This window comes from Falco punctatus (genome assembly GCF_963210335.1).
Source record: "Falco punctatus genome assembly, chromosome: 5".
NCBI classification, from domain to species: Eukaryota; Metazoa; Chordata; class Aves; order Falconiformes; family Falconidae; genus Falco; species Falco punctatus.
The window spans coordinates 43,770,127-43,788,681 of NC_137584.1; the positions used below are offsets into that span (position 1 = coordinate 43,770,127).

At 38.3% G+C, this 18,555-nt stretch overlaps 1 protein-coding gene across 1 annotated transcript in view; it reads right to left on the reverse strand.

The window, feature by feature from the left end:
- Positions 1 to 9,805: 9,805 nt before the first annotated feature.
- The window catches only part of SHPRH (SNF2 histone linker PHD RING helicase), a 54,872-nt gene continuing 46,122 nt past the window's right edge, over positions 9,806 to 18,555 (reverse strand). The window contains exons 26-30 of the mRNA XM_080390598.1: positions 14,943 to 15,035; positions 14,307 to 14,393; positions 13,734 to 13,912; positions 11,769 to 11,849; positions 9,806 to 10,546 (exon numbers count right to left, since the gene is read on the reverse strand). Of these exons, the coding sequence (XP_080246724.1) occupies positions 10,450 to 10,546; positions 11,769 to 11,849; positions 13,734 to 13,912; positions 14,307 to 14,393; positions 14,943 to 15,035 (537 nt within the window). The 3' untranslated portion in view covers positions 9,806 to 10,449. The remainder of the gene's footprint in view (positions 10,547 to 11,768; positions 11,850 to 13,733; positions 13,913 to 14,306; positions 14,394 to 14,942; positions 15,036 to 18,555) is intronic.

Below are 18,555 nucleotides of genomic sequence, written 5' to 3' on the forward strand. Positions count from 1 at the left end.
CATAAAAGAAAGCATTTTCTAACAAAAAGTGGGTAACTTACAGACTTCATAGTAATTTGATTACTAAAACAATATATGAGGAAAACCCCCTAAATTAATTCAAAGATCTATCCCATGATTCATTTGCAAATTATTTTTAAATTTAACATTATTACAGTAACCAAATAACATCATGAATAAACGAGGAACTGGCACCACTGACACTAAGGCAACTGACCGTTTTATTTTAAAATCTGTATCAGTTTTGATTTAAAATATTACAAAGGCTCTGGTGATCCTTTTGTAAGCAACAAAGTTATAGCAGAAAACTAATCCAGGGGATGAATTAGGGTTATGAAATAAATTCTGTTTTGGTACCACCTAAAATTATTCCACATCTCACTGCACATCAGCATGACACCAAGGAAGGACTGTCTTCTGTTATTACATAGCTATGATGGATTCTGATTTCAGGTTAAGTTTTAAAGCTGCCAATTGCAGCAGCGTATGTTAAGAACCTGGCTTACAGGGTTTCTGTGTTGCTATAGGTGCTCCATGGAAACACCCTTTTTTAAATAATCAACGATGGTATTTTCTTCAAGCAAAATACACAACTCACCCTCTCCCACACCAGCGTCACCTGCTGAAATCACTGGCGCAGAAGCAGCCAGCAAACCAGCAACAACAGGTTGCAAAGCACAGTCAGCACCAAACTTCCATCTGCAGTTCCAAGTCAGGGCACCTCGGAAGCCCTCCCTGTACCCTTGCCCTTCCAGCTGCTTTCTCTGGTGGGAGTAAAAGGTGGGGTTTTCAGTTCAATGAAAAGTGAAAGAATCCCTCAAGACTTGTTAAGTCCAGGGTCATAGTTTTAGCCTTTAAAACCTCTCCACAGGACCAAGTGCCTCAAAAAAAAAAAAAAAAAAGAAAGACCTTTAAAACCTCTCCACAGGACCAAGTGCCTCAAAAAAAAAAAAAAAAAAAGAAAGACCAAATGGTGTCCTGTGCCCAACAATAGGAGTCCTAAAGTGTAGTTAGTGGAGACCAACACCACTCAGAGCTTTTTCTACCTATTTTAGAATTGATGCCACCAGGACAGGACCAGACCCGCTCCCTCCTGTACCCCCACTCGCACGTTTCTCTCTCGTGCTCCAGCAGCGGCACAGGGTGCCCCTTGCTAGGCAGGTGTAGAACCTCCCTCACTTCGTTCCCTGTGTCTACCCCCTTGGTGTTTCATGTCCTTCAGTTCCACTTCAGAGGCTTTTAAGGAGAGCTGTACATGATTTAGAGGCACCCACCCCATTGTTAAGCATGAGTAACAAAAACTAAATACATGCTCCACAGGGAAAAGAGAAATCCTTTTGAACAGTGGTAGTTTGCTAATGAAGCATATGTTAAGAATTGTAGAAACTTTACAGAAAATCTATGCTTACAAGAGGCCCAATGATTAAAGTATGCAAAAGGAGAGACTCCCCAGAAATATCTTTGACATAGTCCTCTTATGACAGAGCAGGCTCAAACCTCTGGCAAGCCTCAGCACTCCACTTCCCTGCACAGTGGGACTGCTGTGGGGTTACTGCCCTTCGTCCCCTCGGCTGGCATGGAAGCTCACGAAGTGCAAAACTTCCCAAGCGGCAATTACGAAGTCCACTGTCTCGCCCCTTCAGAGACACTCGTGCATTTCAGCAGAAGTGATTAATTACCTTTCCTTTATTAAGCAAAACTTGTCAATTTGTTTTGGGGAGGTCTATAAATTTATATCTTATGAGTTTGAACTGTTATCCTTCATAAATCCACAGCATGACTCTGGCTAGGGAGTCCTGTGACTTTCTGAAGTGCACATTAAAATACCTATCACATCACAGGGGTAGAACTTAATGTTCCCGTTTGCTCAATGACTGCAAAGCCCTGCACATTCAAACCCCAAGGTTTCAATAAGAAAACTACTATACTCTCAAATCATGAACACACAAAAATGGGCTGCTGCATTTAGATGAACATTAAGCTCCAATGAGTAGATTACACTTAGGATCTTTCACCCTTTGTTTATTCATTGCTCCTATCATTCCTCATTCCTTCCTGAGGAAAATCAGCAGAAGGGCACTCAGAGGAAGGTTTTACAATTGTTCCTCAAATTTTCCCCTCAGCTTCCTCCCCATCTCTTCCAACTCCATCTAGCGCAGGTTCTAGCTCCACTGCAGCATGTGCAAGAGCAGCAGCAATGAGTGGACCACCGGGGCTTGGCAGATACTCCCTCCATCTCTTTCTGGCTGGTGGTGAAATGCTCTGGGCTTTCTCTCTCTGTAAGAGGAGCTGTAGGACAGTGTCTTTTCATCAGATCTGCTTTCAAGACCTAACAATGGCGGCAGCACTTAGCACAGTATTAATTTCCACAGTCCTACATTGCTTTACTAAGACTTTGTAGAAGACTAGAAGAGAAACAACACATATACATCCTTTCCTTGCTGCTAGCCCTCCTCCTGTGCGGACAAGGCACACAGCGTGCTCTCTGTGGTATTTGAAGGTTAGCACTGTGAGGGTGGCACACATAAGAGAACAGCAGTACACTATGGAAAATCTCATCATATTTAGTATTATTAATCTGCAGCAGAATAGCGTATATGCTTTCAAAAGCGCCCCAGATCAAAGCAAGCATTGCAGAGAGGAGCTATTAGGTTTACACCTGCACACTTAGGTTTACTTTCCAGAACGTTGGAAGAAGCTGGAATAGAAACCAATTCCGCTGCTTACAGCGACTGAATAGTCTTATAAGTGTGTGTTAATATACATGGAAGGAAGAATTAGTATCATTATTTGTCATTCTGTGAGCAGGAAATGGCCTTTATGTAAACAAACAGGAAACCAGAAAGTTTTTGCAATTGAGATTTCCCATTTGCAGAAACTGGGTAGCCAAAGGGGAAATAGAGGCATTCCCAGGAATTACTATTCCACAGTGCAATATAATAATGTTTAGAATTTAGTATAGAAATTACACAAAAATACTCCTCCCTGCCAAATGGAAAAAAAAAAAAAAAAAAAAAAAAAAAAAGACTTAGGCTGACTTTCACATTGCTTAAGTAAACTTCCAGTTTGGGGATGTAAAAGCAGGTGCTTACCACTTCAGTCAAGTGTGTCCTCTATTCCCTCACCATTTGTTCTAGTGTTGCTTCAAAGTCTACAGTACAGAATACAAACCAAATCAATGGCACGCAGGGAAGAAGGAAAACAAAAAAATGTCACGGTGGGAGAATGAGAAATAAATATATTAAATATAATGGCTTTGTCTGTTCTTTATAAAATGTATTCCCTATCTTATCAATGTACCTTAAAGCTGAGTTTTTATAAATGCGTTATGAAGCACCTAGCGGAGCAGTGGCCCTATATTTTTATATATTTTATATATTTATATTTTATATTCATATTATATTATATATTTTAATTTTGTATTTAATGAATTATTTTTTAATTATTTAATATTATATTTATATATTTTAATAGTAATTATTTGGCTATCCAACATAACATGCTGAATACACATATGAATATATACATACACTTTATTAGAGCAAAACAAGCCATTAAAAATGGTTGAATGCACCTTGGCATTTTAAGTGCAGTTTTCATACAGAATATTTCAGTTGGAAGGGACCTATGACAGCCATCTAGTCCAACTGCCTGAGCAATTCAGGGCTGACCAAACGTTAAAGCACATTGTTAAGGGCATTGCCCAAATGCCTCAAACACTGACAGGCCTGGGGCACAGAACACCTCTCTGGAAGCCTGTTCCAGCGTTTGACCACCCTCTCCGTAAAGAAATGCTTCTCAAGTCCAGCCTTAACCTCCCCTGGTGCAGCTCTGAACCATTCCCGCGCATCCTATCACTGGATACCAGGGAGAAGAGATGGACAGCTCCCTTTCTGCTTCCCCTCATCAGGCAGCTGCAGAAAGCTATGAGGTCACCCCTTGGCCTCCTTTTCTCCAGTCTAGACAAGCCCAAAGCCCTTAGCTGCTCCTCCTAGGACATTCTTTCCACCCTTTCACCAGCTCTGTTGCCCGCTGGACACATTCAAGGACCTTCACATCCTTCTTTACCTGTGGGGCCCAGAACTGCGCGCAGTGCTCAAGGTGAGGCTGCACCACCACTGAACACGGGGGGGATAATTGCCTCTCTTGACCAGCTGGTTCTGCTGTGTTTGTTGCCCCCAGGATGCAGTTTGCCCTCTTGGCTGGCTCACACTGAACCTGCTGTCCACCAGCACCCCCAGATCCCTTTCTGCAGGGCTGCTCTCCAGCCACTCTCCCAGTTCATACTTGTTCCCAGCATACTGTCTAAGATATATAAATAATTTGTATAAACAATAAAGGCCATTTTGTCCAAACCCTGCCACACAGACATAGTGTTTTTTTCAGTCCACCTTGACCTGTGTCACCACAGCCGGACAACTTGTCCAGAAGGATGCTGTTTGGGACAGTATCAAAAGCCTTACTAAAATCCAGAATAAAATACATCCGCCACCTTCCCTTCATCCACTAGGTGGGTGACCTTATCACAGAAGAATATAAAATCAAGCAGGACTCTCCCTTTGTGAACCCATGCTGACTGCCTGATGATTGCATTATTTTGTAAATTACTATCAATAGTATTTGGTATTATCTCTGTAATTTTTTCCAGGAACTGAGGTTAGACCAAGATGTCTGTATTTTACTGGGTCCTTCTTGTAAACTGGAATAACACTGGCTAGCCTCCGGTCAGCAGGGACCTCCCCAGACTCCCAAGGCCTTTGGTAGATGATCGAGAAGTGTCCTGCCAGAATTATCTACCAGCTTCTTCCGAACTCTGGGATGAATCCCAGCAGGCCCCATGGGCTTGTGAACATTGAGCTGATCCTTTATAATATCATCATCCACAAATGGAAAGTCACTGTTTCCACACTTGTGGTCCTCCATCTCAGGGGTCTCCAAGAGTGATTAGGACAAAACTCTGCCAGGGTAACAAGACAGGCAGTCTAGATTTTCTTCCTTAACCAAATGACACAGTCAAGAAAAAGCCTAGATTCATCAGCAAAACTTGTTTGATGTAGGATGATAACCTGTTAGCCTAAAGAGGGGGCAATTCATGGCAACGTAGCATGAATCCAGCTAGCTCACTAGCCCCCACAAGATAGGAAGAATAGCATAATAACCCCCCCACAACTATCCAAGCCAGGCTACACTAACAACTTACACTTTGGGACACCCTGTCAGCAGTCGGACATTGCGCCTGGTGGAATTTGGAAAGGTAGTTTCTACCCGATACGGAAGTTGTTATCAAACCAAGAGATGTTACACCATAGAAATAACAACATCTGTTGCTATAAACTGATAAAATTTAGTATGTGTCCAGTTGAATGAAGAGGGCTGGGCACTTGCTTGTATGAAATCTATAAATACATAAAACAAAGGGACTTGGAATTTAAACCCTGGAAGGCTGACATCTTGCATGCAGAAGGAAATTGAGCCAGAGGTTTACAGGTACCTCACATCCCAATTTTCTAAGTAGAATTACTCAAGTATTTAGAAACCCTACGCCATTTACCTCCCCCCGCAAGATGACTTCATTCCTTAACTACATTTGAAAACTACAAATTCAACTAACTGTGCTCTTTACATGGTGTATGACTGCAGAGTACCTAGAATGACTACTTGCGACTTGAAGTCAATCCTGCAGCGATTCAGTAGTTACCTATTCTTTCCTTCTCCTCTAAAGAGAAGACAGTGGATGCACTGGGACTTGCGACAGTGGTTCGGGTGTACTTTAGGAACCCAAAACCTATAGACTTTAAAACTAAAAAACTTCTAATTACTGAGCAATCAGTGAGGCTTACTTTACCAGGTCCTTTATATACGTCAGCTGTAAAATATAAAACCAGAAACATAAGTTACTAGAGTGAAATTCAACATTTGCTTCTGCAGTGGTGAACAACAGACCCGCATGCACCCGCATGAAGACATTACAAGTACTAAAAAGAATTTGTACTGAGTTAAAGTTTCCTTTACCCCTGACACTTTCCCTCTGACACAATAAGCTAGTGTTGCTGTAGCCATTTGATGGATTAAGACTCTTTTACTGTACTTCCACTGACCAAACACAAACATTCTTTGTAACAAACTGAGCAAGGTTGGGGTGGGGGGCTGTAGGGGGTGTGATGACAAACATGGAGGAAGGGAGACAGACAGACAGGGGAGAGAGAGGGATGTCTTGGACCTCCTTTTTCCGCTGTTATGAAATTCCTTTAACCTACAACCTACATTTATAGTATAAGGTCTTTACAAGATTATACTTGTGTCAGTCAACCAAAAAAAAGGAAGAAAAGTGCAGGCACAGTGGTTTTGCAACTAGCCTTTAAGTCTATAGAAAAGCTTATCACACAGTTTTAAAGCAGTAAGTCTTCCAAAGCTTAACTTCAGCAACAGGCTCCATTCATAGCCAGAAAAAACCCCCAGATTTTCCTTTAGAAACCCATCTAATTCCTTATCTTGGGGGAGCAATAAATTTCAAGATTAGTTTTTCTTACATTGGTCAATGCCAAGATTGACCAATACAGACTTTTTCCCCTCTGATTTACCTGAAGCGTAATTGCTAATTAAATGAATAATTCTGGGACTCCTGGAAAATATAACATAAGGATTGCAAAAACAGATGGAAAGAGGACAGCACCGTTTGTGTCAGAAAGACCATAAACTGGTCCTCAGCCACGAATCCAGACAGAATCTTACAGGAGGAAGTGTGTCTAATTATGGTTTTACCCAGAAACAACTATGCATTTTTTCTTCTGTCGGATCCCAGTCACGTTTGTATTGAAGCACAGTTGCTTTTGAAGTAGAGGGTTGTCTGCTGGGAGACAACTTGAATCCATCTGCAGGTATTGGCAGAAAAGTGGTTTTGGAAGACCTATCTAACAAAATGCATTGACTCTTATGTCCATTCCTTAATATGTAACTTTAATATGCATGAAAAGACTGAGGTAAATATTCTTTTGTAGTTTCCAACATGTGTGAAAACTATAGTGCATCCTGGACTTTCAGTAGTATGCTAAAACATTACCTGACAGGTTAAGACAAAATGCTTTCTAAATCAGTCTATGCCAGCAACAGATGAGAACCTTAACTTACAAACTCATTTAAAGATCAACAGTGAAATTCACAGAGCTCAATTTAACACCACAAGGGAATCTACTCCTTAGTTTCCAACCCATTCATATCGTATAGTTCGAGGAAGTCTACTACTTGCATCAAGCTTTTACAGATACCCAAGTAAGAGGACGGCTCGGTTCTATAAGGCACTGAACTTACATACAAGGAGAAAAACCTGTCCTGAAATCCTCACCAACTACAGCCAAAAACCTCCCAAAATTATTTGTCAGGGAACTGAAAGAGATGAAAGGTCAGCACTGAGTTCTTTGGGATCCGTTGGAGCCTCATTTTTAAAGGGATTGACTTCACTGGGTAAGCAATACTGTCAATTCAATCATGTTTCCATGTTTTAGCAGGAGAACACATGAGAATCTGGTACGTGCCTGTGGGTATGTCCACACAATAGTTATGTAAACACTGTAGTCAGTATTTATAGATTTGTGTCTTCTGTAGAAAACACCATTTCCATGAATATACTGGAACTATTATGATAGAACAAAGTTTGTTCTCAGCTAAGATACTGTCTTTCAAAAGAGTGTTCTCCTGATAGACAGCAAAATCATGGCAGCACCATGAAAACCGTCTCACTGTGCTTTGATAAGAGAAAAACTGCAGATGTACAAGCTGCACCCTTAGCAAGGGGGCGGACGGGGGAGTAAAGGAAAAAAGTTTACCTCACAAGGTGTCAAAGAAAACCTTTGTCAAAGAAAATGTTGCAGAGAATGGCAAAAAGCAGTAGATTACAGTTTGGTTTCTTTTTCAAGGTAATTCTTTAAATTTAGTCTCTGTACTTAGTATTATGGGCAACTTGAAGAATCCATTTTACTACTGACACAGGCTATATACTCGGATGGTTCAACCTTCCAATTTCACAAGGTGCTTTAACACAACTAGTATACACATTTTAAGATTATACCTCCAGAGCTTTAGGTACTGGCACTCCAGGGCAGCTGGGAGTGTGTCTAGAACCAGATCTTTGGCATTCCGTGCCGTTATGTGAGCATAAAATAAAGAAGTCAGGAGTAAAGGATTCATGCACTGCTTGATGAGAAGCTATGCTTTTGGTTAGGAATCCAAAAGCCACATTTTTGTAAACAAACAATGATGCCATTGTCCTTATATAAATAATCCAAAACCTAGCAGAGCTCAGGAAACCTCTCAGCAGATATGTTTCAGTTTGCCTCTCTGTCTTCACATTCACTGACAACTATTATTCCCACATCTAATTACTTAAAATGAGAGCTATGGATGTAAACACTATGTGTTTCCACAGTTTATGTGCTTCCACAGTTCTCAGAGTAAACAGCAGCTCCTTGTTCAGCCACATTACATTGTAAAATATTAAAATTCACTGAGGACGATGAGGAACTGGAATGTTGCTGCCCTCAGAGTTCCTGGAGTGTCTGTACAGCGTGATCTCCAGTACACTGTACAATAATTTAGGCTGGAACAGATCCATGGAGAGGTCATCTGGTCCAACACACCACTCGTAGCAGGGCCAAATTTGAAGCTGGATCAAGTTGCTCAGGGTCATTTGAGTTCCCAATACATCCAAGGATGGAGATGCCACAGTCTGTGTTTGATCAATCTAATTTTAAAAAAGTCTAGTATCTATTCTGTTTCCCTTGCTTCAAACTGTAATCTGCAAAAAACCAGTAATCTCCAAAACATATAGATAATACTAATACCTTTTACAAATATGGGAAATAAAGATACATTGTCTGTAAATTTACTCAAATAGTCATTAGAACAAAGTATCTAATCAGTTCAGAAAGACAACAGACTATAAATGCCAAAAAAGCCACAATATTATTCTTGTAAATTCTACACACATTTGTTATTAGCAGCGGAAAACCTGTCTGTCACATGGATAGGCTTAATACACAACAGTGCAACTCAAATGTAGTATGACTGAAAACAGAACTCAAGAAGCTCAGTAACTATATGGCAAATCTATTTAGCAGACTATTACAAATTCCAAGATGAGATTTCTCAAAGGGCTCAATTTCAACCTCAAGGAAGATTTCTAAAATATAGAAAAACCATCGTGTACTGAAACAGTAAATATTGTGATTTGCGGGAAGTAGCCTGTTGCTTATGCATACACATTTGCCCAGTCTCTAAATACAAAATTGTGTTTAACATCAACTGTGTAACCGAGCTTGCTTCTGTAATACTTTCAGAAATAATATTGTGTAAATGTATACCCACAATTTATGCCAAAGGCTTAAAATTTATCTACTTTCAGCAGCCTAAAAGTTAGCTTGGATTTGTTTTCTAAACTCTCTACTGTCAATAGAGATAGGGTAGAGTGATCTCGCATACCTAAGGATGAAGTTTCACCTCTCTTCACTGATTATCTAACTTGGATTATGTACCTAACAATTAGACCACCTACCTTAATTTTATCTATTTTGAATATGTGAATTGCTGCACCTTTAAAGGGGAGACCTACAGCAAAAAAAATCAGGGTGAGAAAATGTATACACCAAATAAAGTGATCAGCAGCTTAACCAATTAAATTTTGAAAAATTCTGTAACAAAAGCATTATTTATTTTTTTCTAAACAAAGTACCAAATTAGTCATGGCTTCAGGAATAAGTGAAAACACGTACAGTAAGTTCAAGTATTTAACTGATTACCAGACCAACACACATACAAAAAGCATAATTTAATTATCATAATTTTGCAGTGAGTAAGCATTAACAACGATTTTTTAACTGTCACAAGTCTTTCTGAATATCTAAAAGCCTAATACAAATATCCAAATTATTAGTAAAGATTATTTAAAGTGTTACCAATAAGACGTGCAGTAACTCTGCATTAAAAGCTAACAAGCCCTTTCTAGAAGAATATTAATTTACAGTCATTCTTTCTAACAATTCTTTGTACAGTAAAAAAAATTAGATTTGTGTTTTTCTGCTTCCCTTTCCCACCCAACCACCCACATAGTTTTGCTCTCAGACTGAGCTAATAGCCAGTCAAACCTGATGGTAAAAATCCTCTCAACCAAGGGTCCAGGATCTCAGTTTTAGCATCCAGCTCAAATGCTCTTTGGGAATAAAATCCATGTTTTTGTATAATGTGCAAAGTGCAAGTTTTCTCCAGTGCTATCAGAAGTATGTGCTGCTAAGAACTTCACCACAGAATAAAATAGTAACAATTCAGACTTCAGTTTCCAATAGCTGTGTTATGGACAAATGTTATATGATGTTTACAGGAGTAACAGATCAAGCGGATTATATACCAGTGCTTATTACGTCAGGTACTTTCTGATTTCATTAGGCCAAACCAATGTTTTTACTCAAGTTCTTCAGTTTCCTCTGTAAAAAGGTCAGCCAAATCTGCCACTGTCAGAACTGAGGCTTCTGACTGTTTCATGGAAGAGCTCGTGTGGCTGTGGGAAAAAATTGCATGCAGGCATCAGAGAAGGAATCAACTGAAGTAACAAGCTGTACACATGGAAGAGACCACATGGTTCAGAGCCCAGTAACTGTTCAGCTTTGAAGCTCAGCAGAAAACGTATTTTCTGCCAGGGAAATTACACCGATCAGCTACTTCTCTTGCACATTCTGAGCAAGGTACAAAGTCCATCTACTGTCCCTACCAGTGGTCAACACCAAACGCTGCAGAGGCAGCAGAACGTGGGATAATCCGCTTTGCCCTCTTAACATTTCAGGAATTGGCTTCAGCTTCCAAGCATAAAGTTTGATATTACTTTCAAAACAATAGCCTTCACTGGATCATTCAGCCACTGTACATTTATCTGAATTTTATATGCAAAAGTAGTGCTACTTTACAGATATGGAAACTGATTAAATCCTTCTTTCAAACCTAAAGCTGAAATCTTTCATAACTGCAGCCAAAGATATGCAAACTTTTAGTCTCATACTCTGTAACAGTCACAAAACTGGAAAAATATCTAATTTCCTTAAACTAAGGCCTCATCCTAGATGTTATATGTGTATGCAATATAGCTAAAGAAGTACAAACAACCTCTTATACTTCCTGCATAAAGAACATAAGTATCACTTTTGTTCCACTCCCAGTCCGTTATTACTTGTAGATTTTGGTAAGATAAACAGTGAAAACAGCTTTCTGTGTCTGCTCACCAGACTGACTTATGAGCTAGCATCTGGACAACACTTGCACTGACTGCAAATCCAACCACTGTGACACAGCACTGACAGACTAGGTTTGCAGAATTTACAAATAATGACAGAAAGAATTAATGTCCTATATTAGAACTTGTAACATATGCTGTTACTCCAGTGGCAGACTTTGTATTACTCCATTAATTGCAATGCTTTCATACTAACGGAAATATGATTTATCTTTTCGGTTTGCCTAACACATGATTTATTAATCAATTGGGCTTTTATGAAATACAAAATGTAACCAAAATATTCTCCAGAGAATTAAAATACTTTAAGCTTCAAGTTACAAGAACGAGGTTAAAAGATCAATTTTTCAAGTCTTCAAACTTTTTTGTCAGTCAAAACAATTTGAAGAACAGTTGATGTTTAACATACACATATCTAACTAATAAAAGTATGGTTGAGAACCACCTTTTCATTTTCCGTGCATTAATGATGTTTTAAAAAAAATTCAACACATACCTTCGATCTACAGTTTTCAGCATAGCTTGCATTCTCTCTTCTATTGTTGCTTTTATCAGGAACCTATGAACAATGGTAGACCTGAATGTGTTTTTTTTTTTTAAAAAAAGCAAACAAAACCAGAAGTCAGCAGAAGTTATGCTGTTCCTGTCAAAGTTCAAGACCACATTTAAGTCTTATACTAATTATTTTAAGTGTTTAAAAAAAAACACCTCTGTATTAAGAAAAAAATCTTACAAGGCGATTAACAACTTTCATTGACATTTAAGGATACTTAGTGGGTCCCAGAGCACACACTTCCACTTGGCTGGATCACATACTAAATGAATATAAGCTGTATTAACTAAAATCCTAAAGCAGATGCTGGGCAAAGTTCTGCTTTCTGTGTCCCTGCTACAAACAAACAGCCTTCAAGAACCTAGATTGTTGTTTAAAGAAATGACTTTGGCCCACTGGCTATATGCAATGTTTATACTGGACTGTCACAAGTCAGTCCAGGAGAGAGAGCTCAGTGTGATGGATAATTAAAGCTCAGTCCCAGAGTTTTAACAATGTTGTTCTTGAAGATGGCAAAATACTATATTTTTTTCTTTTGGAAGTCAGTAACTGTAGTCAGCAAACGTGAAATTGTAAGCACTCATACAACATATAACCCAAAACGTCAATAAACATAAAATGAGAGCTCCATTTACCAAATAAAATTTCAAAAGTGTCAGGCACAAGTGAAATGGAAAAGAGTCCGCTCCAAAGATAAAAATGGAAAGTCATTCCAGGCCCCCCAGTATAAACACTTCTCAAGATATGAACCCTTGAAAGTGCTTGGATGGTTTTCAGATCTTATATTGAAACTTTGGTAGGTAATGTTACACACAGAAATGATGGGGGAATACTTTGTGGTTCACAAACAAAAGCCTACCAAAAAAAAAAAAAAAAAAAAAAGAGTAAGAGCGCAACGGAAGTTGCACCAGTGAAACTAAACACAGTGTTCCCTTATGATCACTGTACTTGAACACAGCCCTTTTTCAAGTAAGCATTGCTGAAGTCTTAGTTCTTAAGAAGTACAGCACACATTCTTGCTGGTTTTATTGTGAGGTTTTTGCCAGACCTTTTGTGCCAGCGTCATGTACAATTATAATGGAGGCTGTTGCAATCAATCTTTCCCATGCCTGCAGTTAATTCAAAATCTTTACCAACACTCCCAAATACACACCTGTTCAAAAACATTCTTTCACACACATGCTCATTCATGTCCTCTTGCTTTGTATCCATTTCCAGAACACAAAATGCACAGTTATTCTAGAATATTATTACTCCAGAATTGATTCCAGCTATTTTTCTTGTTCATGTACAGGGATTTTAAATTACTTTTTCAAATGACATAAAACCTAAGGTAAAACATATACATCTTATCTGTTCAGGATAAACATTCCAAAACCTTTGTTAAGTGAAAACCCAACAACTTATGCAGCTTCTAATCTGGAAGTGGGAATGACCAGCTAGAAGGAGCCTCTCAATGACACTAGGAAGGACCATGCCTGAACTTGTGACATAAATGGCAAGTTGCTCAGACCTGCAAAGCGAAGACATTTCTGGACATGCTTACAAGCAGAACCTTGAAGTTAAAAAACAAGGTATCAATGGCACATATAAAATAGGGCAGAAGCTGAACAAGTCTTTTCAGGACTTTGGACTCAAGAGTCTACTACTCTTCCTAACTGCAATTTGCTTCTGCATCTTACTCTCATAACATAAAAGAATTCCTTAAAATACACATTGTGTATTTTCAGCAAACTTTTTTTTTTAAAAAAAAATCTATCTGTCTCTTATCATCTTTAAAAATAGGATTCCTGTGAAAACACTCATCTCCAAAATTGAGAAGTTCAGTGAACTAGATTTATTCTTATTGCAGTATGCAGTTCTACTCTGGACCATATCTAAACCAGTTAACACAATTTTAATTCTTACTTTGTTTGACCAATACGATGTACTCTGCCAATAGCCTGTAGCTCATGTGCAGGATTCAGAATGGGTTCCACAAGCAGAACGTGAGTTGCTTCGATGATGTTTAGTCCATTGGAACCCGTGTGAAGAGGCAGCAACAAAATGTTGATGTTGGGATCATATTTAAATGCAGAGAGATTTTCCTAAAAGGCAAACATCACGGCAGCATGACAAAAGTTCCTCAGTGAAGCGTGTGGAGAACATCTCTGTATTTTCAAGAAATTATAGCAGCTACTATGGGCCCCAGAGTGACAATCCTGCAGCCTGGCCGATCAGTGTGCCTCATCCTTAACATCCACGCCAACACTTCCTTTTCAAATGTGAATGAACTGTTTATCTCTGAAGGGTTTAAATTGTGGCTTTTTGTGATTACAATTCTCAGAATTAAGGAGTTCAGAGATCAAAGCTTCTGCCGAACAAATTTGCTGACCTTTCAGTTTCTCAAATGAAGCAATGACTTGAAAGGTTCATATTAACTTCTGTGAACTGTAATTTTCCCCACTGAAAATACTTTTAAGAAAAATATTCTTTGTGTACCTGAAATTTACTGATTCCATTGATCTGAGAAAAAATCATGTTGTTGTCATATAAAGCTTTTGAAATTATGTCCAACACATCTTGCCACTGTAAAAAACAAACAAAACAAAAGCACACAACACAGTAAAAGTAACTCAACATTACAAACAACAACAACTAAAACATACAATTAACTTCCCTAAAAAACAGTAGATAGAAACGACTTTCAAAATACTGGCATTTGCAATTTAAAAACGGGGGGGGAAATGAGAAAGAAAAAAAGAGACTAATGTGCCAGGAACTGAACCTACCATAAAAGTAAATAAGAAATGCAATTAAAAAGATAACCTTGAATAAAATAATTTGGCAGCCATCACAAAACCAGTTTTACAATGTATCAAAAATATCTGAAGAAAAATATCTAGAATTTCTAATGCTCCCATATAAATCTGTTTGCCCTTTGAAGAAACAAGCTTTTACATCTGTTGACTACAATCATTGTTCATGTCCCAGTTACATGAATTGCCCTACAAATTCTCAAAACAATCAAGTGGCTGTACAGAGTGATTCAACATTTTGGTAGCTAAACTAAAGCCTGAAAATATTATGACCGTTTTAAACACACACAAAGACAAAACAGAAAATGGTGATTAATACCGTTGAGAAAACTAAGGATTTAGCCCCTGGATCCTTAAATTGAATTCTCTTCAGCGTTCGGACCACAGCTTCTACTTTTGTGGAATGACTTCCCTTTGAAAAGTCAAGGAAGAGCATTAGTAAAGTAGGATATTAAACAATTCCTTCCACATTCATTGCTTTATTAAATAACGTTATATTAAGACTCTTGCACTGTCTTACAGAAATTTGAAAAATAAGCAACCTGGAGGAAGGGCAGGTTAAGTAGCACTGAACCGCTTTTATGTCTCCCTTATAATGCACTGCTGTAGGATCAACAGTGTATTACAGCATGTACAGTACACGGAAAAATGAAGCGCCACACAGATACACCTATCTAGTTCTGCATGAGGCAGAGTGGATAGCCCAAGCAGTGCAGCTGCACCAAACATAGCAGTTAAGCCCCCTGAGGTTTGACTTAGTGGTACAATCTTTACAGAATCTTCCAAATGCACATTTAAGTTTCCCTTCCTTCACATCTCTTGAAAACCGACAACGAAAAAACACTTACCTGAATGCTATTTCTGTTGGTTTTGTTTCTCACTCTGGCAACACCAAACTTACACTCAGTACTATGATGCTTGTTTATTGTTTTTAAAATAATAAGAAACTGGTTAATAAAATTAATTATTGAAGGATTGCACGCTGCAATGAAAACATCTTCATATTCTGCATTCAGAAGTATTTCAGTGCTTAATGAATCCAATACTACATTCTACTTCTTGTCCACTTTGATTTCTGTACTCTTCCCTTTCCCCTTAAGCTGGGAAGATGATTTCAAGAAACAGTTCTTTAGTTTCTCCCTCTATTTCCTTCAGTATGTACTTTGTATCACAGTAATTTTACCTAATGTGGCTTTTTTAAGAAGCCCTTATTTAATTCCTACTAGCTCTTACATGCATAGTAATTTCAAGCCATGCTAGATTCAGCTGGACAAATATTGTTTTATTTCTGTCTGCACCTGTCCTCTGAACATTGAATTAACTATGTTGGCTTCCTACAATGACAGATCAAATTTACTGAAGTTATGCTGCCTGCAGAACTGGCAGGGAAGGATGTCAGCAGTCTAGGCACAAGTTGGGAACCGATGCTGGGCTACTTGATCATTCATACATTATGCAGCTAAATGAACGCTCCAGAAATACACGTGAAAGACTTTCTGCGCACTGTGTTACCAGAGGCTGCAATAAGCAGTACCATTTTATTTCCCAGGGTCTTCCATACCGATTCCAACTCTGTGTCACAGACACAAACCCACTTTTTTCCACGTCACCTCTGTTGCACCTGGTAGACATTAACACTGTTTCCAAAAGTCAGATAGACAATTAACAATTGGTATGTCAGTAGGTGTTATGATCTGCAAGGATGAATGACACATTTGCAGCCCTATGGCAGCTGCCTGCCAATCATAATCACCTGCAGTTAGAAGATCTGAAACTAACTTTTTTCTTATATATTCCTAATATTCCTATATATTCCAGGGTCATTTATGTGCTTTTCTGATACAATTCATCTTTGATTCAGTGATGAAAATTCTAGCTAATCTGCTCTGTCTTTTCCTCAGAGACATCTTTTGGACCTTACCATAGGTCCTATTTTTTCCTGCTGTAAGAGATAGCAGCTTTAGCCACTGTTGTTGATTTTTCCACCCTCTGGACTTCCTGTGACTCAGGTGTTACAAATGGAACTTTGTACAAGATTGGTCAGAGGAACTCTGGCAAAGAACAGCACAACAATCAAAGCGGTTACAGTCTTTTTGCTCTATTTTTAAAAATAAGATAACCAAGTGTGAAAAGTTATCCACCTCTCTGCTTACATTATATTAGACAAACTACATATAGGCTTGTCATTGAACTAACAAATGACTAAAGTTTTCATTCACAGCACACAAAATTCAGTTTTTTTCTCAATATTTAGGAAGAGGTGAAACTGACAGAAATACCCTTGCTATTATGAGTTACTTGTTTTCAGTGCATCTTAAAAAAAATGTTACCCCACTCATTACCCATTCAACCCGAGTTTGCCATTTTGTTGAATATCCAGATAAGTATTTATAAACTGATTAGCTAGTTGTAATTAGTTATGGAACAGGACACATTAGAATCAAAACTACCCTCTAACAAACAATTTCTGTCTCAGGTGACAGGCTGGCAATACCCACTGCGATACTGATCACAGTGGAAGCTTTTACGGAACCAAAACATGCAAGGATGCCAGTAATCTCTTAGAATAAAATGCTGCCATTTACAGCACTCATTTTGCATCTAAGACATTAACTTAAGATAGCTAGTCCTGGTACAATGAAAAGCAAGATGTATACAACACAACAGAAGAAAACAAAAAGACCAGAGGTCTCAGAAAGTTCAGGTAAAAATGTAAATGCTGAATAAATCACACAATTTTCATATTATATGCTGTAAGATACTGATCTTAACCTCAGTATTCTATAGAAACCATAGTAAGTTAGTAATTCTTTGTTAACAGTCCTTAAAGGAATACGAGGTAGAAATTTTTAACAACGCTAAAATGCTGGTTGGTTCGATAGTACATACAGTGAAGCTACAGTATGAACTGCTAATTTTTCATGAATGTTTCATTAATGTTCTCCATGAATGAAGACTTTTCATGAATGGGGCCTTGCTCAAGACACCATGCAAATTCACAGAATTCGTGTTTTTGCTTTGCCCAAAGTGTTGATGAAGAAATACTACAAGAAAACACTACAACTCTTTGCAAAGGACAGTAAATGACATGATCCTTCTGTGTTTTATTTATGAAATTTAGTTGCTCAATATAATTTATTAAACATATTTGAATTTTTCTTGTTAGAAATAGGGTGGTATCTCTAAACACTGAGGAAATAATCTGTTAAAACACATATATAGCAAGGTCCTAAGAACTAGCACTTCAAATACACGGTGTATTTACTCCCCCTGGCGCCACATGCTGTCAACTACTTCAAATCTAATGATTTGAGCTCAAAATGGAATTCCAGTTGTTCAGGGAGGCTGACATTAACTACTGCGAACGTGGTAGCACTGACTTCAGTACAAGACAGCAACCCTAGTATACCCGCAAGGTTGACGGAGACTTGCACAGATACCACAGAAGTCTTTGTCAGCACATTGTGTTATTACTTTTAACTATACTAATCAAACTATGATTGGTATGTCCAGCTATATTATAATCATAGTTTAATTAAAGATAGCAGGATCATCTAAATAAAAATATTATAAGTATTCTTTTTTTCATGTTCACATTTTATTCCAGAATCCTCTGTTTTTTTCCACAACTGTAATAACCAGTTTTTTGGTTTAACACTATTCTATAACACATTTCTGCCAAGCAAAAATGTACCTATGCGCCACATATATGTCAGTATTACTAAAGACTCATGGAGATGCTGTCTCTTCCTCCACCCCTGCCTTCAGCCCAAGGAAAACCCTCTGTTACTAAGAAAAGTAGATAAAACAGTGCAATCAGAACCAATCTCCTACATATTTCTGTCTAGAGGTTCATTAACGTTTGTCATTAAGAAGGCATACAAGTTACAAATAAAGTTTCCCCCACAGACTTGAACTTTAAGATCCCTTTT